Source organism: Borostomias antarcticus (assembly GCF_949987555.1).
Source record: "Borostomias antarcticus genome assembly, chromosome: 19".
Classification (NCBI taxonomy): domain Eukaryota; kingdom Metazoa; phylum Chordata; class Actinopteri; order Stomiiformes; family Stomiidae; genus Borostomias; species Borostomias antarcticus.
In genome coordinates, this window is record NC_140252.1 from 21,312,014 (window position 1) to 21,339,513 (window position 27,500).

At 50.6% G+C, this 27,500-nt stretch overlaps 1 protein-coding gene across 1 annotated transcript in view; it reads right to left on the reverse strand.

Moving 5' to 3' along the window:
* The window catches only part of LOC311322082 (low-density lipoprotein receptor-related protein 1B-like), a gene marked incomplete at both ends in the record, with an annotated part of 130,697 nt that overhangs the window by 81,106 nt on the left and 22,091 nt on the right, over positions 1-27,500 (reverse strand). Inside the window, 22 exons of the mRNA XM_084454092.1 lie at positions 216-380; positions 1,713-1,917; positions 2,789-2,986; positions 3,930-4,178; positions 5,429-5,629; positions 7,304-7,486; positions 8,057-8,221; positions 9,451-9,531; positions 10,998-11,114; positions 11,270-11,395; positions 11,935-12,075; positions 13,180-13,302; positions 15,735-15,924; positions 16,125-16,344; positions 20,086-20,266; positions 20,992-21,228; positions 21,847-21,990; positions 22,443-22,629; positions 22,822-23,220; positions 23,601-23,823; positions 25,099-25,261; positions 25,354-25,617. Of these exons, the coding sequence (XP_084310218.1) occupies positions 216-380; positions 1,713-1,917; positions 2,789-2,986; positions 3,930-4,178; positions 5,429-5,629; positions 7,304-7,486; positions 8,057-8,221; positions 9,451-9,531; positions 10,998-11,114; positions 11,270-11,395; positions 11,935-12,075; positions 13,180-13,302; positions 15,735-15,924; positions 16,125-16,344; positions 20,086-20,266; positions 20,992-21,228; positions 21,847-21,990; positions 22,443-22,629; positions 22,822-23,220; positions 23,601-23,823; positions 25,099-25,261; positions 25,354-25,617 (4,162 nt within the window). The remainder of the gene's footprint in view (positions 1-215; positions 381-1,712; positions 1,918-2,788; positions 2,987-3,929; positions 4,179-5,428; positions 5,630-7,303; positions 7,487-8,056; positions 8,222-9,450; positions 9,532-10,997; positions 11,115-11,269; positions 11,396-11,934; positions 12,076-13,179; positions 13,303-15,734; positions 15,925-16,124; positions 16,345-20,085; positions 20,267-20,991; positions 21,229-21,846; positions 21,991-22,442; positions 22,630-22,821; positions 23,221-23,600; positions 23,824-25,098; positions 25,262-25,353; positions 25,618-27,500) is intronic.

Here is a 27,500-nt window from a genome sequence, read left to right on the forward strand (position 1 = left end):
CTAACATGGAATATTATGCTGCATTATGCTGAGCCGTTCTGAGGTCATATAAGCCCATTGATTCTGGAAGAGACGAGTCAAACCTTTCAATCCTTCAGTATTTCACCAGTACCTCAGCTGCAGACTGACTGCCCTCTAATCTGGTTTTGAACACGCGTCATTTGAACATCAAGCACAAGCTCCACCCCGCTGTCCGTCTGCGCTGGCTGACCGACCTGGCGTCTGTCCAGAGCATCCTCTTCTCCAGGTGGTCCAGGGTGAGTCCGTTGGGCCAGGCTCCCGTCTCCATGTCCTGGTACACCACGTGGCGTCCTTCTCCGCTCATGGACGCCGCCTCGATCCTGGGAAAGCTGGCGTCCCAGTCTGTCCAGAACATGATCCTATAAGCACAGGAAAGAATCCGCTACGATCATCTATATGAATAAGATCAATCACCCTGAATGAGATCTGGTACGATCATCTATATGAATAAGATCAATCACCCTGAATGGAGATCTGGTACAATCATCTATATAATTAAGATCAATCACCCTGAATGGAGATCTGGTACGATCATCTTTATGAATAAGATCAATGACCCTGAATGAGATCTGGTACGATCATCTATATGAATAAGATCAATCACCCTGAATGAGATCTGGTACGATCATCTATATGAATAAGATCAATCACCCTGAATGGAGATCTGGTACAATCATCTATATAATTAAGATCAATCACCCTGAATGCAGATCTGGTACGATCATCTATATAATTAAGATCAATCACCCTGAATGCAGATCTGGTACGATCATCTATATGAATAAGATCAATCACCCTGAATGGAGATCTGGTACGATCATCTATATGAATAAGATCAATCACCCTGAATGAGATCTGGTACGATCATCTATATGAATAAGATCAATCACCCTGAATGAGTTGGATCCTAACCGAGGTTCGGGAGGAGGAAAGACAACACCAGTTCCAATCAGCAGAAGCACCTGGCCATGCTTCGCCAATCAACTCAACTAGACACACCTGAGTTAGTTTCCTGCCAATTATCCACAGTTTACAATTAAGCAATAAACCAGGAGAGGCTGTGGGTTACAGTGATTTGAGAACAGCTAGGGGGCGCTGTGAGAACCCCCCTAGCTGTATTTTACAACGGGTGTGTGGTTATAGAGTATTTTACAACGGCTTCCAGCCAATAGAGAGCCTAAGGTGTCCAGGTACCATGCAGGGCTCTGAGCTGCTCTATCCAGGTACCATGCAGGGCTCTGAGCTGCTCTATCTGCTATCAGGTACCATGCAGGGCTCTGAGCTGCTCTATCTGCTATCCAGGTACCATGTGGGGGTCTGAGCTGCTCTATCTGCTATCCAGGGACCATGCAGGGCTCTGAGCTGCTCTATCTGCTACCCAGGTACCATGCAGGGCTCTGAGCTGCTCTATCTGATACCCTGCTACCATGCAGGACTCTCATCTCATTCATTCATTAATACATCATGTAACTTTCACTGTCAATCATTCTGTTCATTATTGTCATTGGTTCATTCCGTCCATCAAATTAAACTTCCTTAAACATTTGCGGTCGTTGGTGTTGTCTTTTGAACTCGTGAACCGAGATGAAGAAATGAATATCTGCATTAGTTTTCTAGTCACATTAGCGTTGAAATGCTTTGACACAATGTGAGTATTTGGGCGGGCTCTGGCCGCGCTGTGGGACACGCACCCGTGGTCGGGGTCCAGGGCGATGGCGCGGGGGTGCTCCATGCCCCCCGCCACCAGCGTGGCCCTCAGCTCCCCGCCCAGCCGGGCCACCTCGATCTGGTCCAGGTTACTGTCCACCCAGTACAGGTGTCCCGCCACCCAGTCCACCGCCAGCCCCTCCGGCGTGGCCAGGCCGCGCTGCACCACCACCTCGATGCCCGAGACCGCTGCAGCGCACGGACACAGGGGCACAGCCAGGTCAGGGGTCAGCATGATCGTCTCGCTGAGAGAGGTCAGGGAGGAGCTTTTACTGCTCTCCTATTGGCTCAGATGGGGAAACTTTTTTTTTGTTCTTTTTTAGCTTCCCTCTGGAAAATTAGGGGATGAATCAATACACCCCCCTCCCCTCTCTCTGTAAAGAGCATTGTGTTGCCTTTGAATATGAAATGCGCTTTATAAATAAAGTTTGATTTGATTTGATTTGATATAATGAAAAGCTCAACAACAAAAGCCTGTGAGGGTACTTCAGCTGATTGGACACAGAGGGGCAGAGTGATGTCACCAACGGTCAGAATGACCTTCCCTTTGATCCAGAGGAGCTCAAATGAGAAACAAAAAAATGTCCCCCTCAGGTACTCAATCAGCCATAAACATCCTGTCATCTAACAGATTCCCACTGTTAGTCGTTAACCCCACATGGACAGCAAGCTGTCGCTCCCCAGCGGGCCCATCAGAGCAGATGTGCTGCCATTAGCGCTGCGCCGCTCAGCTAGCTCAGATGTGCTGCTATTAGCGCTGCGCCATTCAGCTAGCTCAGATGTGCTGCCATTAGCGCTGCGCTGCTCAGCTAGCTCAGATGTGCTGCTATTAGCGCTGCGCTGCTCAGCTAGCTCAGATGTGCTGCCATTAGCGCTGCGCTGCTCAGCTAGCTCAGATGTGCTGCTATTAGCGCTGCGCTGCTCAGATGCACAGGTCTGAGAGTCAGACGAGACGCTAGAGATAACCACTAGTATGACTAACACCTAAACACTGTTTTATGAATGTATTTTTTTCTGAATACTTTGGAAGCGTTCAGGGGGGATGGGGCAGTAACCGTACCTCCGGTGTCCAGCAGCTTCCCTCTGTAGATCTTGTCCTCGACCACGTCGGTCCAGTACAGCAGGCGCTGGGTGAAGTGGAAGTCCAGAGCGATGGTGTTCCTCAGCCCCGGGACCAGCAGGCTGTAGTCTCCCCTGTGGAGGTCCAGACGCCTGATCTCGTGGCGGATAGAGAAGATGATGAACGCCTCGAAGGAATCTGACAAATCAAATGACAAATTAGGATAAACGCAGGAGGCGATCGCTCGATGAAGAAAAGTGTTTCCATATTTCTTCCTCTGACTCTCTCACCCGCAGGAGAACACTGAGGTGTTTAATTACACTAGCAAACCTACTTTGTTTTCAATTGATCCTTTTCTCATGTGAGCAGTTTGAATCAGATTATCCTAAATCAATGCTTAAATATCAATCTTGATTTCATTTCCATACCCCATCTTTCATGTCGCATTAATCAAGCCTAAAAAATTAACAAAATATCCATTAATTAAGAGACTTTCAGAAATCAATTAGATTGTAGATAAAAGCGAGCTGCTTCCATGTGTAGCAGAGCAGAGCGTCAGCGTCTGGAACTTTTCAGACGCTTTTTTCTCTTCTCACAGGTGAAGGAGTTGAACTTAAATGCTTGATAACGAAAATGTGTTAAAGTAATTAAGAGTTTCAAATAGTATTTCGACCCGGGTGTGTGTGTGTGTGTGTGTCTCTCTCTCTGTCTCTCTCTCACACACACACACACACACACACACACACACACACACACACAGTCTCTCTCTCTCTCTGTCTCCCTCACGCACACACACACACTCACACACTCACACACTCACACACTCACACACTCACAGACGCACACACACACACACACACACACACACACACACACACACACACACACACACACACAGACAGCCACACAGACACACACACACAGACACACAGACACACACACACACAGTCTCTCTCTCTGTCTCCCTCACGCACGCACACACACACACACACTCACAGACGCACACACACAGACAGACACACACAGACACACACACACACACACACTCACAGACGCACACACACAGACACACACACACAGACACACACACACACACACACACACACACAGTGCGGGGGGCAGGGTGTGTGTGCGGAGGCACCGGTGCTGTGGCAGGTCTCTCCGTCGTGTCCCAGCGTCCATCCCGGGTAGCAGGAGCACTTGACCCAGGTCTTGTGCTGCTCGCAGGCCTGGCTGCAGCGCAGGTGCAGGGAGCAGTAGTCCACGGCCTGGCAGCTCCGCCGGTCGGCCCCCAGACGGAGCCCGGGGGGGCAGGAGCACACCGCCGCCCCCTCCCCCGGAGACACGCCGCACTGGTGGCTGCAGCCGCCGTTCCCCTCAGCACACTCCCCTGAGGGACGAGGACACACAGAGACAGTTAACACCCGCCGAGGGACACACAGAGACAGTTAACACCCGCCGAGGGACACACAGAGACAGTTAACACCCGCTGGGGGACACACAAAGACAGTTAACACCCGCCGAGGGACACACAGAGACAGTTAACACCCGCTGAGGGACACACAGAGACAGTTAACACCCGCCGAGGGACACACAGAGACAGTCAACACCCGCCGAGGGACACACAGAGACAGTTAACACCCGCCGAGGGACACACAGAGACAGTTAACACCCGCTGAGGGACACACAGAGACAGTCAACAACTGCTGAGGGACACACAGAGACAGTTAACACCCGCCGAGGGACACACAGAGACAGTTAACACCCGCCGAGGGACACAGAGACAGTCAACACCCGCCGGGGGACACACACAGACAGTTAACACCCGCTGAGGGACACACAGAGACAGTTAACACCCGCTGAGGGACACACAGAGACAGTCAACACCCGCTGAGGGACACACAGAGACAGTTAACACCCGCCGAGGGACACACAGAGACAGTCAACACCCCTGATCACAAAGCACTCAAACCTCACTCGTTATTGAATTATGTGAAAATGCCCGTGTTGCTCCTGTGTTGTCATTACATTACAGTCATTTAGCTGATGCTTTTGTCCAAAGCGACTTACAATAATTGCATTTAACGTAGGAAAAGCCAGTGTACTACTACTTGCCAGAACTCACAAGTGCATCTCCCTTCTAAAACAAGTGACTAAGAGCATAGGTGCCACCCCTATATATTCCAGAGGGAAGCAAAAAAACTGTTTCACCCGGGGGCCAGAAAAGTGAGCTGTAAAAATTCTTCCCTGACCTCTCTCAACGAGGCGATCGAGCAAGCTCCTGGAAAATGTTTGTCTATTGGCTAAGAACATATACAGAGCAGTAAACATGGGCTAAATACTTCATAAGAGAGACATGACTAACAGGAGAGTGCGACATCAATTTCCTGTTAATTCAATCCGCCTCCGTGTGGTCCCTAAAGCGTCTGGTGTGCTTCCAGAGAGGAGCAAAGACCTGGGTCAGCAAGTATTACATCATCTTCAGTTCTACAGGGTTGGGCAGGTCGGCGGGCGGTAGGAAGATGAATGAAGCCACGATAAAGAACAAAGTTGTCAAAAGCTATCTGCAGGTCGTTAAGAGCTGACGAAAAACATTAGAGCCAAAGTGCGACGAGGGTGCAGTAGGATGGATGTCTTTACCACAGGAAGGTCCCTCGTCCGAGCGGTCGCTGCAGTCTATCCGGCCGTCGCAGATGCTCTCCGGCTTGAGGCAGATGGAGGAGTCGTTGGCGCAGGGGTAGCTGGGGGGGCGGCAGGCAGAGAGGTCGCAGCCCTCCTCATCAGAAAGGTCCTCACAGTCATGGTCTCCGTCACACAACCAGTTCTTACTGATGCACTTTCCTGGGTGAGGAGACACGCATGGAAAATAAACTGGTCCCCCCAAAAAAAACACAGTTTGTGTTTGTAAAAATATTATAGTAATAATAATAATAATAATAATAATAATATTTTATAGAGCCCTTTTTAAGCAATATAACACAAAGGGCCAAATCCACAAAAGGATTGCGTGGCTTTTTCAGTGGTAAAACCCGTGCAAATGAGACAAAAAAAACAGCATCCAATCCACAAAGCAAAGCACACAACGGGTGATCAGTATTGCAAACTGCACCGATGAGCAAATAGCTCCACGACTGCGCCAGGCTCATTTGAATGTATGCAAATGAGGTAATAAAGACCATGAGCCAACTGCCACACGCGGTTAGAGAGGTGCAAATAGCGCTTTTGAAAAGCTGGTATTAACTGCAGCAGTCAGTGCGCACTCTCTCCATCTGTCTCTCCTCAGAACTTGTGAGGTTTGAATGATGTTGAATTGATATTGGATGATTTTAAGGCAGAAACATACATGGAGGGGGATTTAAAAATAAGTTCAGCCAGCTGTGATGCACAGAAACAAACACAACTGATCTTTTTGATCTGAACTTATCTGTAAAAAGTGTGGTCTGTCATTTTCATTATGAGCCAAGCTGTGTCCTGAAATATGGAGAAGAGCTCTCTGCCATTGTGGTGGATATTGTGTTCAGGGGCCTCAAGCTTGCGTGCGCACAAAAAAATGTGTACCCCTCTCCTTCGCAAACTTCGGGATTTATAAAAAACAAACTTGACGGGAGAATGGCGGAGAATGTGCTCACCTCCAAGCACACTCTGACCCATGCACACTCTGACCCATGCACACTCTGACCCAAGCACACTCTGACCCAAGCACACTCTGACCCAAGCACACTCTGACCCAAGCACACTCTGACCCATGCACACTCTGACCCATGTACACTCTGACCCATGCACACTCTGACCCAAGCACACTCTGACCCAAGCACACTCTGACCCATGCACACTCTGACCCAAGCACACTCTGACCCATGCACACTCTGACCCAAGCACACTCTGACCCAAGCACACTCTGACCCATGCACACTCTGACCCATGCGCACATTTCAGGCCAAATGAGAAACTGTGATCCTAACGGCCGAAAGGTGAAACTTGAGAAACGCTTTGAAACTGACACCATTGTGAACAATAAATATTTCTGATATTTCAAAATAACCCCTCAAATATGTTGCACAGTCCAACCGGGAATCATAATCAACTGGATCTGTCATCGCTAAACAATTGATTCATTTATTTACTCTCATAAATAATTATTGTATTTATTTATTCTCATAAATTATTCCTCTATTTATTTATTTATTTTCTAAATAATTCCCTAATTTATGTATTCTCGAATAATCAATCAATCAATCAATCAATCAATCAATCAATCAATCAATCAATCAATCAATCAATCAATCAATTGCATGCTTGATTCATATAATTTCAATGGCGATCACACCTGTTCCATAGCCTATAGTCATGTCCGTGGGTGGGTAATCATGTCCGTGGGAGGGTATAGAAAGAGGGGACTGGAACTAAACCACAACACCAACATTGTTATCTCTGCTGGGGGGAAACACCTCCTAACTGGGAGCGACGGCATGAGAGAGAGAGCAGAGCACAGAGCGTCCTGCTGACTAGAGCCACCTGAGGTTCTGCAGGTGAAGGAGGCGTGGGCGTGGCATGGTGGGCGGGAGGCGGGGCACGCCGTCTCGTCGCTGCCGTCCTCACAGTCTTTGTCCCCGTCACACCGCCAGCGCTCCGGGAGGCAGATGCCGTCGCCGCGGCAGCGGAACTCTTGTCCGTGACAGTCGCCGGCCGATTCTGCAGCTACGGAGAAACACAGAGTCTGTGACCCCGTCTGACCCCGCCTGACTCTGTATGACCCCGCCTGACCCCATCTGAACCCGCCTGACTCCGTCTGAACCCGCCTGACTCCGTCTGAACCCGCCTGACCCCGTCTGGACCTGCCTGACTCCGTCTGAACCCGCCTGACCCTGTCTGAACCCGCCTGACCCCGTCTGACCCCGTCTGAACTCGCCTTACCCTGTCTGAACCCGCCTGACCCCGTCTGACTCCGTCTGAACTCGCCTTACCCCGCCTGACCCCGTCTGACCCCGTCTGACCCCGTCTGAACTCGCCTTACCCCGCCTGACCCCGCCTGACTCCGTCTGAACCCGTGAACAGGTATAACTCCAGATATAAAACATATAGTCTATCCCTGGGTGGGGGGGGGGTATTCTCTATAGTCTATCCCTGGGGGGGGGGGGTATTCTCTATAGCCTATCCCTGGGGGGGGAGGGGGGGGGGGTATTCTCTATAGTCTAACCTTGGGGGAGGGGGGGGGGTATTCTGTATAGTCTAACCCTGGGGGGGGGGGGGGTATCTCTGTAGGCTCACTCGTCTGGAGGCAGGTGGCGTTCTCGTCACTCTGGTCTCCACAGTCGTCGTCCCCGTCGCACGTCCAGTGCTCAGGAACACACTTCCCACTGGAGCACTGGAACTGAGCACTGGAGCACACGTGCACACAGCCTGCCTCGTCACTAGCATCGCCACAGTCATCATCTGAGAGAGAGAGAACACAGCATCACTAGCATCGCCACAGTCATCATCTGAGAGAGAGAGAGAGAGAGAGAGAGAGAGAGAGAGAGAGAACACAGCCTGCCTCATCACTACCGTCCCCACAGTCATCATCTGAGAGAGAGAGAGAGAGAGAGAACACAGCCTGCCTCGTCACTAGCATCGCCACAGTCATCATCTGAGAGAGAGAGAGAGAGAGAGAGAGAGAGAGAACACAGCCTGCCTCATCACTAGCATCGCCACAGTCATCATCTGAGAGAGAGAGGAGAGAGAGAGAGAGAGAGAACAGCATCACTACCACATCACTACCATCCCCACAGTCATCATCTGAGAGAGAGAGAGAGAGAGAGAGAGAGAGAGAGAGAGAGAGAGAGAGAGGAGAGAGAGAGGAGGAGGAGAGAGAGGAGAGTAGAGAGAGAGGAGAGGAGAGAGAGAGGATATGGAGAAAGAGAGAGGATATGGAGAGGAGAGAGAGAGAGAGAGAGAGAAGAGAGGAGAGGAGAGGAGAGGAGAGGAGAGGAGAGGAGAGGAGAGGAGAGGAGAGGAGAGGAGAGGAGAGGAGAGGAGAGGAGAGGAGAGGAGAGGAGAGGAGAGGAGAGGAGAGGAGAGGAGAGAGGATATGGAGAGGAGAGGAGAGGAGAGGAGAGGAGAGGAGAGGAGAGGAGAGGAGAGGAGAGGAGAGGAGAGGAGAGGAGAGGAGAGGAGAGAGGATATGGAGAGGAGAGGATATGGAGAGGAGAGGAGAGGAGAGGAGAGGAGAGGAGAGGGGAGAGGAGAGGAGAGGAGAGGAGAGGAGAGGAGAGGAGAGGAGAGGAGAGGAGAGGAGAGGAGAGGAGAGGAGAGGAGAGGAGAGGAGAGGAGAGGAGAGAGGATATGGAGAGGAGAGGAGAGGAGAGGAGAGGAGAGGAGAGGAGAGGAGAGGAGAGGAGAGGAGAGGAGAGGAGAGGAGAGGAGAGGAGAGGAGAGGAGAGGAGAGGAGAGGAGAGGAGAGGAGAGGAGGAGGGAGGTGAAGAGGTAGGCGAGGGGAACGTAGTGTGCCAGAGTGGGTGAGGAACATGTCAGGTCACTTTGTTGACCCTCTCTTTTCACCTCGTCTCATTTACCCACCTGTATAAACAAAGTCCGATGATAATAATGACAATACGTCTCCACCGGGCATTTAGAGTGGACCGGGCATTTAGAGTGGACATGCAGAGTGTTTTTGGAGGGTTTACCTGAGTCACAGTGCCACTTTGCGCTAATGCATCTGCCGTTGGAACAGCTGAACTGAGTGACTGGTTCACAGGTGGGGAAATCTGAAAAAAAGACGTGATGCAGTCATTCAAAACATTACACCAACCACAGCTGAACACAAACAGACTCTATTATTGGCATCAAATAAGACGAATAGTGAATTTATAGAATTTATATTTACAGATCAGTCAGTGACGTTTTGACCGTCTTCTTCAGAGTGACACAACAGAGGACCTGACATCTCGTTTATGCTTTTCCACTCTTAACGCATGAACTCTCACAAATTTAAAAACTAGAAATGATGCTCAGAGAGCACAGACCTTCGCCCCTGAATGCATGTCATGGCCCTGTGCACGCCAACATTGAATGGGATCTAAATTGGCCCATGCTCTACCCCTCCATGCTACACCCCTCCATGCTACACCCCTCCATGCTCCACCCCTCCATGCTACACCCCTCCATGCTCCACCCCTCCATGCTACACCCCTCCATGCTACACCCCTCCATGCTTCACCCCTCCATGCTACACCCCTCCATGCTACACCCCTCCATGCTACACCCCTCCATGCTCCACCCCTCCATGCTACACCCCTCCATGCTCCACCCCTCCATGCTACACCCCTCCATGCTACACCCCTCCATGCTACACCCCTCCATGCTCCACCCCTCCATGCTACACCCCTCCATGCTACACCCCTCCATGCTCCACCCCTCCATGCTACACCCCTCCATGCTACACCCCTCCATGCTACACCCCTCCATGCTACACCCCTCCATGCTAACCCCTCCATGCTACACCCCTCCATGCTCCACCCCTCCATGCTCCACCCCTCCATGCTCCACCCCTCCATGCTCCACCCCTCCATGCTACACCCCTCCATGCTACACCCCTCCATGCTACACCCCTCCATGCTCCACCCCTCCATGCTACGCCCCTCCATGCTACACCCCTCCATGCTACACCCCTCCATGCTACACCCCTCCATGCTACACCCCTCCATCCTACACCCCTCCATGCTACACCCCTCCATGCTACACCCCTCCATGCTACACCCCCCCATGCTACACCCCTCCATGCTACACCCCTCCATGCTACACCCCTCCATGCTACACCCCTCCATGCTACACCCCTCCATGCTACACCCCTCCATGCTCCACCCCTCCATGCTCCACCCCTCCATGCTACACCCCTCCATGCTACACCCCTCCATGCTACACCCCTCCATGCTACACCCCTCCATGCTACACCCCTCCATCGAGGTTCATGAAAAGCAGTGTGATAGTTTTTTTCCGGGCCGTGTTTGGGCGGCTCGTAGACCCGACCTGTTCGCTAGGGTTATGGTCAGGGTTAGCAGGGTTAGGGTTAGGACGGTTATGGTTAGGAGGGTAAAGGTTAGGGTTAGCAGGGTTAGGGTTAGGAGGGTTATGGTCAGGGTTAGGAGGGTTAGGGTTAGGACGGTTATGGTTAGGGTTAGGACGGTTATGGTCAGGGTTAGGAGGGTTAGGGTCTGGAGGGACAGAAGCTCACCGCAGGAGGACGCTTCGTCGGAGTTGTCCCCACAGTCGTCCTCGCGGTCACAGCGCCAGGCCTCTGGGATGCAGCGTCCGCTGGCGCAGGAGAAGGTTCCGGGTCGGCAGGACTGAGCTGAAACACCTGCCCAAGAACACACACTGCTTCTCACCGCATCAAACACAGAGCTCTAGGAGGCCAGGCCTCTTAATCCACTTCCTCCTCTCCAACACAAGCTGTAAGCTGAGGCTCTCTCAGCGCAGGGCGCCGTGGCGAGGGGGCGGAGCTACCTGAGCAGGTGGCGTTGGACTCGTCCTCGTTGCTCCCGCAGTCGTCCGTCCCGTCACAAAGCCACTTCTTGGGGATGCAGCGGTTGCTGAGACACTTGAAGTGGTCGGCAGGGCAACTACGGTTATCTGGGAAACAGACATGTCGTTGTTTCTAATGAAAACAAACTGTTCAAACGCAAGCTGTCAAGACTTATTGACATGTTCTACATTGATACATTTTTTACATTTACAGAGCAGACACTTTTATCCAAAACAACCTAAAATGAGGAGCTAGTGTTGGGGTTAGGGTTAGGGTTAGGGTTAGGGTTAGTGTTAGGGTTAAGTGCCTTGCTCCACGTTGGCAAAGACTGATGGGAACTCACTTGTCAAGTGTCCTGACCTCAAACCAGCGACCTTTCAACTGGGCTACCTACCGCCCATAATATGATGTGATGCCGAGATGGTCCCTAAATGGTTGTTATGGATAACCTACAGATAACCTATAGATAACCTACAGATAGCCTATAGATAACATATAGATAACCTATAGATAACCAATAGATAACCTACAGAACCTATAGATAACCTACAGATAACCAATAGATAACCTACAGAGCCTATAGATAACCTATAGATAACCTATAGATAACCTATAGAAACCTACAGATAACCTATAGATAACCTACAGCAGATGGGCACTTCTTCATCACTTCCGTCCAGACAGTCATCTTCCCCGTCACACTTCCAGGAGGCCTGGATGCAGCGCTGGTTCCTACACAGGAACTCCTCCCCACCACACACGCGAGGCTCAGAGGCCCTGGGCGTGGCTGCACACACACACACACACATACGCACACACACACACATACACACACATACGCACACACACACACATACACACGCACACACACATACACACACATACACACGCACGCACACGCACACACACACATAATATCAAAAATTGAATCAATGTGTCAGTGATCAATCATGAAGAAAGTCCCCATCAAAATATGTCCATGTTTGCATTGCTTATCTATAAAAGCATGATGAGTTTCAGAAGCATCTGATACTGTAGTTTATCTGTCGCTCTCTCATCTCAGTGGCTGGTTTTGAGTGGCAGCCTCACAGGGTCGTCTCCATACTAGACATTCAGGACCTCCGTCTGCTTCTCCTCATACTAGACATTCAGGACCTCCGTCTGCTTCTCTCCATACTAGACATTCAGGACCTCCGTCTGCTTCTCTCCATACTAGACATTCAGGACCTCCGTCTGCTGAGCGTCCGGGCTTTTCTATGTTCAAATAATCACTAGAATGCCAGCGAGAACGGCCGGTAACAAGACTACGCCTACTGCTTTGGATTGGTTCACACCTGAACAAAGTTACACCCCAAAGACTTTGGATTGGTTCACACCTGAACAAAGTTACACCCCAAAGACTTTGGATTGGTTCACACCTGAACAAAGTTATACCCCAAAGACTTTGGATTGGTTCACACCTGAACAAAGCCATGCCCCAAAGACTTTTGACTGGTTCTGCAATACAGTTTGTTTTTTTACTCTCAATTGTTTCCACCCACTTTCAGCGACTGACCAGCTCAGTGGCCTTGTGGTTAGAGTGTTCACCATGAGACTGGGAGGTTGTGAGTTCGATCCCCGGCCGAGTATAAAAACGGTACCCAATGCCTCCGTTTGGCTTCAAGGGTAGGATAGGGGGTGAGTCCCTGCGACATACTAGCATCATGTCCAGGGGGTGGACTTGTACATCAAGCTGCCTCACGCTAAGGAACCAGGAGATCCTGCCCTATGGGCCACTAGGCCCGAGAAACACTGGTTCTCAAAAGGCTTCCTTACTTACTTACAGCAACTAAATGGGGAATGAGAGTCCTCAGTCTCTAGTGGAGCGAAGCGTTTATAGAGACTGACTTACCTGAACAGGTGAGGTTGTTGGTGTCCAGGTACTGATGGTCAGGACAGGTGCATACTCTGTCAGCAGGGACGGCCAGGCACAGACCAGCACAGCCTCCATTATTCACCCGGCAAGCGTTTCCACCTGCAGAGCATCGACAGCGTCCTTCACTGACCTCTCTATAGTCAGCTGCACACGTCAACATTAGTATTACTTATTATAATGATATATTATTATTATTATTATTATTATTATTATATTACAGGACCCGAGGGGTCTTTTCTAGGAAACCATTAAAAAAAAAAAAATTAGCATGTGATGAAATATTTAGGAGAAAGGCACAATTTCATGAAGTCTGTGAAGGTAAGAGCCACATGAGTAAAGTGGTTAGACATTTATGTCCATAAAAAACATTCTTCACTCATGAAAGTGAATTTACTCTATCATAACTTTCATGAGGATTGTGTAAAGACCAAAATAGATATTTTTAAATGTGTTTTATACATCAGTTAGGGTATTGATGAGCTGTAAACCCAGCATGAAAGTGCGCCATTTTAGCTGTGGGGGAAAATAAATTCAATATGGTAGCCCTGGGGTAAGTTGAGCTATTTGGTCAGGGGCAAGTTGAGCCGCACGTTAACACATTCTCAGGCCCATGTTGAAATGGTTTCAAATGCAATTATAAGAAAATCTAGGCCAACTTGTTGAATTGTGTTTAATGATTGAAAATACAATCAGATTTGAAGAAGTGACTGTGATTTCATTCAGTATAGAAATGTATAACTGTGGAATATCTTAATCCTGGGAGGAAGGGAGGGAGGGAGAGAGAGGGGGGGGGGGAGGGCGTGGGGGGTCTTAGAAGAGGGGAGGGGAGGGGGAGGGTGGGGGAGAAAGTAGGGAGGGAAGGAGGGGAATGGCTCAACTTACCCCACTCCTACAGTATGCTCAATTTACCCCATACACGGGGTAAGTTGTGCCACAAGACCACTTTTTGGGGACATGCTATAATATCAAAACTAGGGATGCACCGATGCATCGGCCTTGTTGTCCTTGTTGACCGCCATCGGCCCATCGGCAAATAAAATGACATTCAGCGATGGTACAGTAGTGGCCGATGTTATGTCGCAACAATTACGGGTTTTTTCTTGCAAAACGCTTGCCCCAGAAAGTTCCATTCCAGCTACACTGTGGATACGTCGCTTTGCTTTGCACAAATATGTACTGTATAGCCTAATCTTAAAATATGATGCCAGAAATAGTTCACACCCAGATAAAGGTACCTATTATGCAAATGTGAAAAATGTGTGTTTTGGAACCAAACACTTCATTTCTGTGTTTCCCTGGCACAAAAGGGGGAATAAAAAAAATAAAAAATAAAAATCAGCCAGATTGTTATTTTAAACATCGGCATTGATCTCACCGCGCTTAGGTATAGGTACTGCATTTGTAACGCGCTCCCCATCCAGTTGTTACACTGGCCCGGAGCGCCATTCACACACCAATGGCAGCAGCTGCCATGCAAGGCGCTTGCCTGCTCATTGGGAGTAATTTTGGGGTTCAGTGTCTTGCCTAAGGACACTTCGACAGGTAGTCAGGAGGAGCCGGGATTCAAACCACCGACCCTACGATCCCTGAACGACCCGCTCTACCTCCTGAGCTATACCACCGCCCCAGCTTCAGCTTCAGCTAGCAGGATGCCCGGTGTTTCTGAGGAGCGGGACATCAGTGATAACAAGTATGGAGAGGAGTCGCTGGAGCACTCGGCTACTAGAGCCTTTTATTAAGGTGCAGTATAGTAAGCTTGACAACGTTTTGAAGTCAGTAACTCATCAGGTCAAGCTGATGAAAACATTGAAACAGATGTGTCCACTCTCACAAAACACACACACGGGCGATGGAAAATGATCAGAGTTTTAGGGAGTTCCAGGTGGAGATAGCACCATGAAACAGACTAGACGCCTCCATTGAATAATGTATAAGCCGGTCCGCTGCGCCCCAAAATACACACTCGGGTGTCAGAATTGTAAGGGTGCAGAATTCATCAGTGCTGGCTGGCCGGAGGGCGTTTCTCAGCGTGAGAGGAAGGAAGGAAGATGTGTGCTGAGAGGTTTCTGGTGGAAATATAAAGTTGAGGTATGCGGCCGCCGAACTCCAGACTCCCTGGAGATAAATGCGATAAGAAGTGTTATTGAAAGGAAATAACCTGGGTCTATAACTGTGTTTGAGAACAGGTTGAGGCTTCCACAGTCCACCGAGTCCCTCACACGGCTCTATGATTGGCATCTGTGATAAAAGGCTGAATCCCTTTGGGAAAAAAACTCTTTGGTGCATTCACGTACTGAAGGGCTCAACCAGTCTGCTGAGAACGTGATTGCAATGCATTATTTCCGCTGCACACTCTGGAGCCATTGTGTGCATTGCTAATTAATCCGAGGCCCCACACATCAATCTTTCTCTGAGCGTGACCATCTAGCCCACCTGCGTGTGTTGACCAGAACATGGTCGTATTATACATTTTATACACCTCAGTAATGTCTGAGGTCATGCTGAAGAAGACGGTACCTGGCAGTGTTTACCTGTCTGTCGTTGGGAAGCGTAGACTCCAAGCCCAAAAAGAGGAGGTCTCTCGCTTTTCAACAGAGCAACCTGCCCTGAATCCAGATCCAGCTGGAAAATGGATCCGTTCATGTAATCTGTCCAGAATATGTTGTTATTGAAGTGAGAGATGCCAAAAGGGTGGCTCAGCTCTTTGCCCTTGTACACCACCTTTCAACAGAGTAGACACACATGAGGCCCGGTATAAGACACAGTTAACACAATCCAGACCTGCAGTATGTTCTCAATTCAGTAGCATAATAAGAGATTTGTAAACATCAAATCAATCACGTTTTTCCCATCACTGAGCTGTTGCCTTGTTTTCACAGCGTGGTCTTGATCAGGAGAGAAGAATTCTCTGATATGCTAACCGTTCTGTGGGTTCCGTTGAGGAAGATCCTCTCGATGTGATCGTAGAACGCATCGCACCAGAACATGGCGGCGTGGGCGTGGTCCAGGCTGAGCCCGTTGGGCCACACCACGTCCGAGGAGACGAAGGCCCGGCGGTGAGAGCCGTCCATCCAGGCGCTGAATATCCGTCCCACGCTGTCCTTCACCTCGTCCTCCTCCCAGTCCGTCCAGTACATCCAGCTGGACCCAGCAGAACACACACACACACACACACACACACACGCACACACACACACACACACACACACACACACTGAAGGGCACTGCGCACCACACAACACACAACGCACCACACAACACACACTACACACAACGCACCACACAACACACACAACACACACCGCACCACACACAACACACCACACACAGCGCACCACACACTCCACACAACACAACACACACTACACACAACGCACCACACACAACACACCACACACACCGCACCACACACAACACACCACACACAGCGCACCACACACTCCACACAACACAACACACACAACACACACCGCACCACACACAACACACCACACACAGCGCACCACACAACACACACTAAACACAACGCACCACACACAACACACCACACACAGCGCACCACACAACACACACTAAACACAACGTACCACACACAACGCACAACACACCACACACCACACACAGCGCACCACACAACACACACTAAACACAACGTACCACACACAACGCACCACACACAACACACCACACACAACGCACAACACACCACACACAACGCACCACACACCACACACCACACACAACGCAACACACACAACACACCACACACAACACACCACACACAACGCACCACACACAACACACCACACACAACGCACCACACACCACACACCACACACAACGCACCACACACCACACACCACACACAACGCAACACACACAACACACCACACACAACGCACCACACACCACACACCACACACAACGCAACACACACAACACACCACACACAACACACCACACACAACGCACCACACACAACACACCACACACAACGCAACACAACACACACAACACACCACACACAACACACCACACACAACGCACCACACACTCCACACCACACAACACACACTACACACAACGCACCACACACAACACACCACACACAGCGCACCACACAACACACACTACACACAATGCACCACACACAACACACCACACAACGCACCACACAACACACACAACGCACCACACACAATGCACAACGCACCACACACCACACACCACACACAACACACAATGCACCACACACAACTGTATGTGTATATTCCTTGTTCTCTCTCTTGTATGTATATTTGCTACTTTGTACAGTATATTTTGTATTCCAACCTACGCTGTACTTTCCCTCTGCTGAAACACCCAAATGTCTCCCCACAGGGATTATTACCGTTCATATCTCTCTATCAGCGTTCAGTATTACCGTTCATATCTCTCTATCCACACACAGCGTTCAGTATCACCGTTCATATCTCTCTATCCACACACAGCGTTCAGTATCACCGTTCATATCTCTCTATCCACACACAGCGTTCAGTATCACCGTTCATATCTCTCTATCCACACACAGCGTTCAGTATTACCATTCATATCTCTCTATCCACACACAGCGTTCAGTATTACCGCTCATATCTCTCTATCCACACACAGCGTTCAGTATTACCGTTCATATCTCTCTATCCACACACAGCGTTCAGTATCACCGTTCATATCTCTCTATCCACACACAGCGTTCAGTATTACCATTCATATCTCTCTATCCACACACAGCGTTCAGTATTACCGCTCATATCTCTCTATCCACACACAGCGTTCAGTATTACCATTCATATCTCTCTATCCACACACAGCGTTCAGTATTAGCGTTCATATCTCTCTATCCACACACAGCGTTCAGTATCACCGTTCATATCTCTCTATCCACACACAGCGTTCAGTATCACCGTTCATATCTCTCTATCCACACACAGCGTTCAGTATTAGCGTTCATATCTCTCTATCCACACACAGCGTTCAGTATCACCGTTCATATCTCTCTTTCAGTGTTCAGTATTAGCGTTCATATCTCTCTATCCACACACAGCGTTCAGTATTAGCGTTCATATCTCTCTATCCACACACAGCGTTCAGTATTAGCGTTCATATCTCTCTATCCACACACAGCGTTCAGTATTACCGTTCATATCTCTCTATCCACACACAGCGTTCAGTATTAGCGTTCATATCTCTCTATCCACACAGCGTTCAGTATCACCGTTCATATCTCTCTATCCACACACAGCGTTCAGTATTAGCGTTCATATCTCTCTATCAGCGTTCAGTATTAGCGCTCATATCTCTCTATCCACACACAGCGTTCAGTATTACCGCCCATATCTCTCTATCAGCGTTCAGTATCACCGTTCATATCTCTCTATCCACACAGCGTTCAGTATCACCGTTCATATCTCTCTATCCACACACAGCGTTCAGTATTAGCGTTCATATCTCTCTATCCACACACAGCGTTCAGTATTAGCGTTCATATCTCTCTATCCACACACAGCGTTCAGTATCACCGTTCATATCTCTCTATCCACACAGCGTTCAGTATTAGCGTTCATATCTCTCTATCCACACACAGCGTTCAGTATTACCGTTCATATCTCTCTATCCACACACAGCGTTCAGTATAAGCGTTCATATCTCTCTATCAGCGTTCAGTATAAGCGTTCATATCTCTCTATCAGCGTTCAGTATCACTGTTCATATCTCTCTATCCACACACAGCGTTCAGTATAAGCGTTCATATCTCTCTATCAGCGTTCAGTATAAGCGTTCATATCTCTCTATCAGCGTTCAGTATTAGCGTTCATATCTCTCTATCCACACACAGCGTTCAGTATTAGCGTTCATATCTCTCTATCAGCGTTCAGTATTAGCGTTCATATCTCTCTATCCACACACAGCGTTCAGTATTAGCGTTCATATCTCTCTATCAGCGTTCAGTATTAGCGTTCATATCTCTCTATCAGCGTTCAGTATTAGCGTTCATATCTCTCTATCCACACACAGCGTTCAGTATAACCGTTCATATCTCTCTATCCACACACAGCGTTCAGTATTACCGCTCATATCTCTCTATCCACACACAGCGTTCAGTATTAGCGTTCATATCTCTCCATCCACACACAGCGTTCAGTATAACCGTTCATATCTCTCTATCCACACACAGCGCGTTCAGTATTACTGTTCATATCTCTCTATCCACACACAGCGTTCAGTATTACCGTTCATATCTCTCTATCAGCGTTCAGTATTAGCGTTCATATCTCTCTATCAGCGTTCAGTATTAGCGTTCATATCTCTCTATCAGCGTTCAGTATTAGCGTTCATATCTCTCTATCAGCGTTCAGTATTAGCGTTCATATCTCTCTATCAGCGTTCAGTATTAGCGTTCATATCTCTCTATCAGCGTTCAGTATTAGCGTTCATATCTCTCTATCCACACACAGCGTTCAGCTGCTCCTGACCCTCTGATCTGTGATTGTGTGTCCTTCATTATTCAGACTGAACACGCTCTGAACACGCTCTGAACACGCTCTGAACACACTCTGAACACGCTCCGATGCACAGGTTTTCCCAGAGGGAGTCCTCAGTTCACCCCCTAACCAATCACATCGCGCAGTTGAATTCTGTCATCGCATTCAAAGGACGCTGATTGGCCTGGTTGGAATTCCAACCGAGAAATCACTCTGGATGAGAGCCTTTCCAGACCCTGAATCACATTTCCTATTGAGTGTCTGGAGCCAGACTAGCGTTGAGTGATTGTAATTGACAGGAAGTCTTATGGAAATGTGAGGCTACAGTGTGAACAGGGAGGTGGGGGTCAGCAGGCCTCACCCGCGCTGGGGGTCGACCACGATGGCTCTGGGGTGAGAGAGGTCCGCCTCCAGCAGCGTGCGCCTGGTCCGCTCCGCCCCCTCCAGCCGGGCCACGCTCACCGTCCTCCGGTGGCCGTCGCTGGTCCAGTATAGGTTGTTCCCCATCCAGTCCAGGGAGATGCCCTCCACGTTGTCCAGGTCTAGAGGAGGAGGAGCAGGGGGAGGGTTAGCAGACGAGGGGTTGCTGGTTGGGATCCTCTCTGGATCATTCCTGCACTCAGGTCTTTCATCAGCGTCTCCAGGTTTCTATTCCTGCCATTTAAATCCAACAGTATTGTCCTTCGAGAGATTCACTACACACACACACACACACACACACACACACACACACACACACACACACAGGCACGCGCACACACACACACATACACACACGCACCCACACGCACACACACACACACAGACACAGACACATGCACACACACACAAATATACACACACAAACACAGACACACGCACACCCACACAAACACACACACACACACACGCACACAGACACACACACACACACACACACACACACTCACAGACACACACACACAAACAAAAGCCCTGTAAAATAATGCTGCTTACATAAACACTTTTGAGTGTGAATGCGTGACCTGATTCAAGCATACTTCAAGACATTGCAAATTGTAGAAAACCAAGTACAGTTTATATGATAGAATAGCAGGTGATTAATTACAGTGAAACGTGTTTTGTTCGCTCTAGGAGACTTCTTATTATTTTCCCGTACATTCATACTATTCTGGGGCTTGTAGTTCTTACTGTAAGTGAGTCTGGGATTTTTGAGGTTTTTCTTACAGCAACAAAATTAACAAACTGACCGTCTTTAAACAAACTGACCGTCTTTAAACAAACTGACCGTCTTTAAGGACCGTCTCTTGACCCGACCCGTCGAGTTTCTGTCGGCCAATCAGGAAGCTGGTGGTGTCGGCGAAGTAAAGGTGACCGGTCTCGGCGTGGAAGTCGACGGCCCGGGGGTTGCCCAGCCCGCCGATCGGCCTCATGGGCGGAGCCTCTGACGCGGCCTCCAGGGCCAGCCCCAGGACGGCGCCGGGTCGACCCTTCCCGTAGAACAGGAACGCCTCGCTGACGGGCCCTGAGGGTCACAAAGGTCACACGGGTTCGTCTTCACACTGTCAATCCCACATAATTATCTCTCTGTTATGACAGAGCAAACACGCGCGCTGTCAGCCGAGCAGAGCGGCGTAATCAAGCGCTTGTTATTTTAATTACAACAGCGCTCGGCGTCGCCGGCTTCCTCCTGTCACTCATCACAAGCTTCCCCACATTCACGCTCGCTAATGACCGTCCGACCGGGCTGGGCTGACTGGGACGCTTATTAGTCCTGACAGAGTAATACACCAGGCCACACATATCAGCCTGTGTGTGTGTGTGTGTGTGTGTGCGTGTGTTTGTGTGTGTGTGTGTGTGTGTGTGTGTGTGTGCCTGCGTGCAACACTGCAAATTCAACAATTGCCGAGTGTGCGGTGTGCCTTGCGAGGTAACAGTAACTAGTAAATGCACACAGACAGAGCAGTGAGGTGACTCCGCCCAGGGAGCGCCATGCGCTCACATCCAGGTGGCCCCGCCCATGAGGCCCCTGCGCTCTCATCCACACAGACAGAGTTGCTTGAGGGAAAACTATCAGTATAAAAGCGGTCATCTCTGTTAAAGCCATGGTAGTGAGGGAGACTGGGAGAGAGGCTGTGCTTACGGGTGCAGGACGCCCCATCGCTGGCCAGCAGGAACCCTGTCTGACAACGACACGACCGGGATTTATATGATCCGCTGAGCAAGCACATGTGAGAGCACCCTCCTCTCCTCCCTGATTGGTCAGCCTCACACACATGACTCCTCACTGAGAGAGAGAGAGAGAGAGAGAGAGAGAGAGGGGGGGGGGGGAGAGAGAGAGATAGAGAGAGAGGGAGAGAGAGAGAGAGGGAGAGAGAGAAAGAGAAAGAGAGGGAGAGAGAGAGAGAATGAGAGAGAGAGAGGGGGGGGAGAGAGAGAGAGAGAGGGAGAGAGAGGGAGAGAGGGAGAGAGGGAGAGAGAGAGAGACAGACAGAGAGAATGAGAGAGAGAGAGATGGACAGGAAGAGAATGAGAGAAAGGGAGGGAGACAGAGAGAGAGAGAGAGGGGGGAGGCAGAGAGAGAGAGAGAGAGAGAGAGGGGGGAGGCAGAGAGACAGAGAGAGAGAGAGAGAGAGGGAGAGAGAGAGACAGTGTGTTATCTGTGACATGACACACACACACAGTGGTGCTGAGACACACAGAGGCACAAAGGCGTAGAGAAAACATCTCACTTCTTACCTGTTGGTTGAGTGAGTTTATGATAGACTTTGATTCCTCTGGCGTCCTCCACAGTGGCGACGGTCTGAACTTCAGCCAAATCAAACCTGTTTATCTGCAAAACATCTACTCTGTCTCCACCGGAGGGGTCCGAGCACGTTGCAAACAAAGAGTCTTCAAAGAGCGCCATCGCGCTCAGGTGGGACACCTGGGGAACAGCGCACAGGAAGTGACAGGAAGAGGGAGGGGTCAAACATGAGCGCTGCATTTCATTACGGCGGGCTCAGTATAATCTCAGAGTCAACACATTTGCTCAGTGTAATCCTGCTGCTGAGTGTGTGATGAGGGGATCGAACAGCGGGAGAAATGAAGCAATAACTTTCCTCTCAAGTCAACACACAGCTCTCTGGCCCGCCAGCGTGATCTTACACAGCGTGATCTTACATAGCGTGATCTTACATAGCGTGATCTTACACAGCGTGATCTTACATAGCGTGATCTTACATAGCGTGATCTTACACAGCGTGATCTTACATAGCGTGATCTTACATAGCGTGATCTTACATAGCGTGATCTTACATAGCGTGATCTTACACAGTGTGATCTTACATAGCGTGATCTTACATAACGTGATCTTACATAGCGTGATCTTACATAGCGTGATCTTACATAACGTGATCTTACATAGCGTGATCTTACATAGCGTGATCTTACATAGCGTGATCTTACATAGCGTGATCTTACACAGCGTGATCTTACATAGCGTGATCTTACATAGCGTGATCTTACATAGCGTGATCTAACATAGCGTGATCTTACATAGCGTGATCTTACATAGCGTGATCTTACATAGCGTGATCTTACATAGCGTGATCTTACACAGCGTGATCTTACACAGCGTGATCTTACATAGCGTGATCTTACATAGCGTGAACTTACATAGCGTGATCTTACACAGCGTGATCTTACATAGCGTGATCTTACATAGCGTGATCTTACATAGCGTGATCTTACACAGCGTGATCTTACATAGCGTGATCTTACATAGCGTGATCTTACATAGCGTGATCTTACACAGCGTGAACTTACATAGCGTGATCTTACATAGCGTGATCTTACATAGCGTGATCTTACACAGCGTGATCTTACATAGCGTGATCTTACACAGCGTGATCTTACATAGCTTCCTTGTGTGACGGTGCGCCGGTGTCTTCCGCCGTAGTCCGCCACCTCGATGCGGTCCAGGCCCACGTCGGCCCAGTAGACCAGCTTCCTGACCAGGTCTAGCGTGGGGGCGCTGGGCCGGTCGGTTCTGTCCTGGACGATGCGTCTGCGGTCCCGGCCGTCCAGGCTGCTCTGCTCCACCCGGGCAGGAGGCCCGCCGGCCGTGAGGAACAGCTTCCTGAAACGCAGGTTCAATCCCTGGGTTTAAAACTGTCTGTGCCCCATCAAACCAGGCTTAGAACCATCAAACCAGGCTTAGAACCATCAAACCAGGCTTAGAACCATCAAACCAGGCTTAGAACACATCCTGCGTGAGTGAGGAACGGTGTTCACTTAGCCTGGAGGGTTGAAATGCCATCATGGTTCAAGACAAATACACACACAAAAAGTCTTAAGCTTTCTAGTTTAAATTGCTGTCACACAGAAACATCCCAGGAAAATTGGTGGTTTTCTTTCAATAATTCCTGAAAGCTCATTAGATCGGTTAAATAGAATTTGTAGTTCCATGAAATCGATGTAAACAACCAAGACCATCTTCTTCACTGAGGTCAGCCATGTGCAGCATCCCGGATCATAGTCAGTCTCGGGCCACAGCGCACACACACACGCACGCACACACTCACACACACACACACGCACGCACACACTATCTCAAAGAGCTTCCCTTCTCCTATCATCTTTATAGTTTGAACGGTTTCATTAGTAGTCAAAGTGCTGATATCTCTATCCTTTAGACCCTGGAGGAGTCTGCTCCCGCGACCGAGGCCTCAATAATTCACCCTGGACGCGTGGCACGCCTCCTCCTCACGCCTCCTCCTCACGCCTCCTCCTCACGCCTCCTCCTCACGCCTCCTCCTCACGCCTCCTCCTCATGCCGCCTCCCCACGCCTCCTCCTCAAGCCTCCTCCTCACGCCTCCTCCTCACACCTCCTCCTCACGCCTCCTCCTCACGCCTCCTCCTCACGCCTCCTCCTCACGCCTCCTCCTCATGCCGCCTCCCCACGCCTCCTCCTCACGCCTCCTCCTCACGCCTCCTCCTCACACCTCCTCCTCACGCCGCCTCCTCACACCTCCTCCTCAAGCCTCCTCCTCACGCCTCCTCCTCACGCCTCCTCCTCACACCTCCTCCTCACGCCGCCTCCCCACGCCTCCTCCTCAAGCCTCCTCCTCACGCCTCCTCCTCACGCCTCCTCCTCATGCCGCCTCCCCACGCCTCCTCTCCATGCTGCCTCCTCACGCCTCCTCCTCACGCCTCCTCCTCACGCCTCCTCCTCATGCCGCCTCCCCACGCCTCCTACAATATGTCATTTCTCCCTAACCCCTCATTCGTCAGGTGTGTGTTACACTGGGCAGTTTATTTAGCATTTATAAGATTACTTCTGGCCCAACATTGATGGAAAATCTATGTTCATTGTTGAAGAGAGAAGTGAAGTGAGGAGCAGCCTGATCTCACCCCATCAGAGGATCCAGAGCGATCCCACTGGGCCTCTGAAGGTCACGGTCCACGATCGGGACACAAGCCTCCACCTGGTCACTGCAGACCAACACCTGGTTATTAACTCCATCCACCAGGTACATGTTCCCTGTTAGCCAGTCTACTGCGATATGTTCCACATCTAAAAACCAAGACATAAGAACAGATACTGTAGCAATCACACATCAACAACCAGAAAACATTTCAATAACAGACAAAAATAGTGAAACATACTCCCAAAGCCCAGTCCTGTGTGTATCTGGCGGAGCTGTGATAGTCCTGTTAACTTGGTGACAGTGGCACACCACAGCTGTGTGCTGGAGCTGGGGCTGGAGGAGAGCCAGCAGACCGACCCCTCCTGGTGATTGAAGTCCAGCGTCTGAGCCCCAGCGCTCGTGTTCACAAGTTTGAGGCTGGAGAGCGAAGATCCGTTCATCTGTGCTACGGTGACGTGTTGAGCGCCGGCTAGCAGCAGCAGCGGGGGACTGTCCCCTGGATCTGGAGCAGCAGAGAGAGGAAGAACGCCTGAACACATACTGCATATAAAACAGGATAAACAAAATGTGCAATCACTCAAGAGGAACTTAGCTACTGCCTCTATGGACTACCAACGGGACCGCGCATGCTGTTAAAGATTCACACAAGCATGTGTTAAGCTGTCTACACACGGCCCCAACCAACCCCAACCAACCCCAACCAACCCCAACCAACCCCGACCAACCCCAACCAACCCCCAACCAACCCCAACCAACCCCAACCAACCCCAACCACCCCAACCAACCCCCAACCAACCCCAACCAACCCCCAACCAACCCCAACCAACCCCAACCAACCCCAACCAACCCCCAACCAACCCCAACCAACCCCCAACCAGCCCCAACCAACCCCAACCAACCCCAACCAACCCCCAACCAACCCCCAACACCCAACCCCAACCAACCCCAACCAACCCCCAACCAGCCCCAACCAACCCCAACCAACCCCAACCAACCCCAACCAACCCCAACCAACCCCAACCAACCCCCAACCAACCCCCAACACCCAACCCCAACCAACCCCAACCAACCCCAACCAAACCCAACCAACCCCAACCAACCCCAACCAACCCCAACCAACCCTAACCAACCCCAACCAACCCCAACCAAACCCAACCAACCCCAACCAACCCCCAACCAACCCCCAACACCCAACCCCAACCAACCCCAACCAACCCCAACCAACCCCAACCAAACCCAACCAACCCCAACCAACCCCAACCAACCCCCAACCAACCCCAACCAACCCCAACCAACCACAACCAACCCCCAACCAACCCCAACCAACCCCCAACCAACCCCAACCAACCCCAACCAACCCCAACCAACCCCAACCAACCCCCAACCAACCCCCAACCAGCCCCAACCAACCCCAACCAACCCCAACCAACCACAACCAACCCCCAACCAACCCCAACCAACACCCAACCAACCCCAACCAACCCCAACCAACCACAACCAACCCCCAACCAACCCCAACCAACCCCCAACCAACCCCAACCAACCCCAACCAACCCCAACCAACCACAACCAACCCCCAACCAACCCCCACCAACCCCCACCAACCCCAACCAACCCCAACCAACCCCAACCAACCCTAACCAACCCCAACCAACCCCAACCAACCCCAACCAACCCCCAACCAGCCCCAACCAACCCCAACCAACCCCAACCAACCCCCAACCAACCCCCAACCAACCCCAACCAACCCCCAACCAACCCCAACCAACCCCAACCAACCCCAACCAACACCCAACCAACCCCAACCAACCCCCAACCAACCCCAACCAACCCCAACCAACCCCCAACCAACCCCAACCAACCCCAACCAACCCCAACCAACCCCAACCAACCCCCAACACCCAACCCCAACCAACCCCAACCAACCCCCAACCAACCCCAACCAACCCCCAACCAACCCCAACCAACCCCAACCAACCCCCAACCAACCCCAACCAACACCCAACCAACCCCAACCAACCCCAACCAACCCCAACCAACCCCCAACCAACCCCAACCAACACCCAACCAACCCCAACCAACCCCAACCAACCCCCAACCAACCCCAACCAACCCCGAACCAACCCCCAACCAACCCCAACCAACCCCCAACCAACCCCCAACCAACCCCAACCAACCCCAACCAACCCCAACCAACCCCAACCAACCCCAACCAGCCCCAACCAACACCAACCAACCCCAACCAACCCCAACCAACCCCAACCAACCCCAACCAACCCCCAACCAACCCCAACCAACCCCCAACCAACCCCCAACACCCAACCCCAACCAACCCCAACCAACCCCAACCAACCCCCAACCAACCCCAACCAACCCCAACCAACC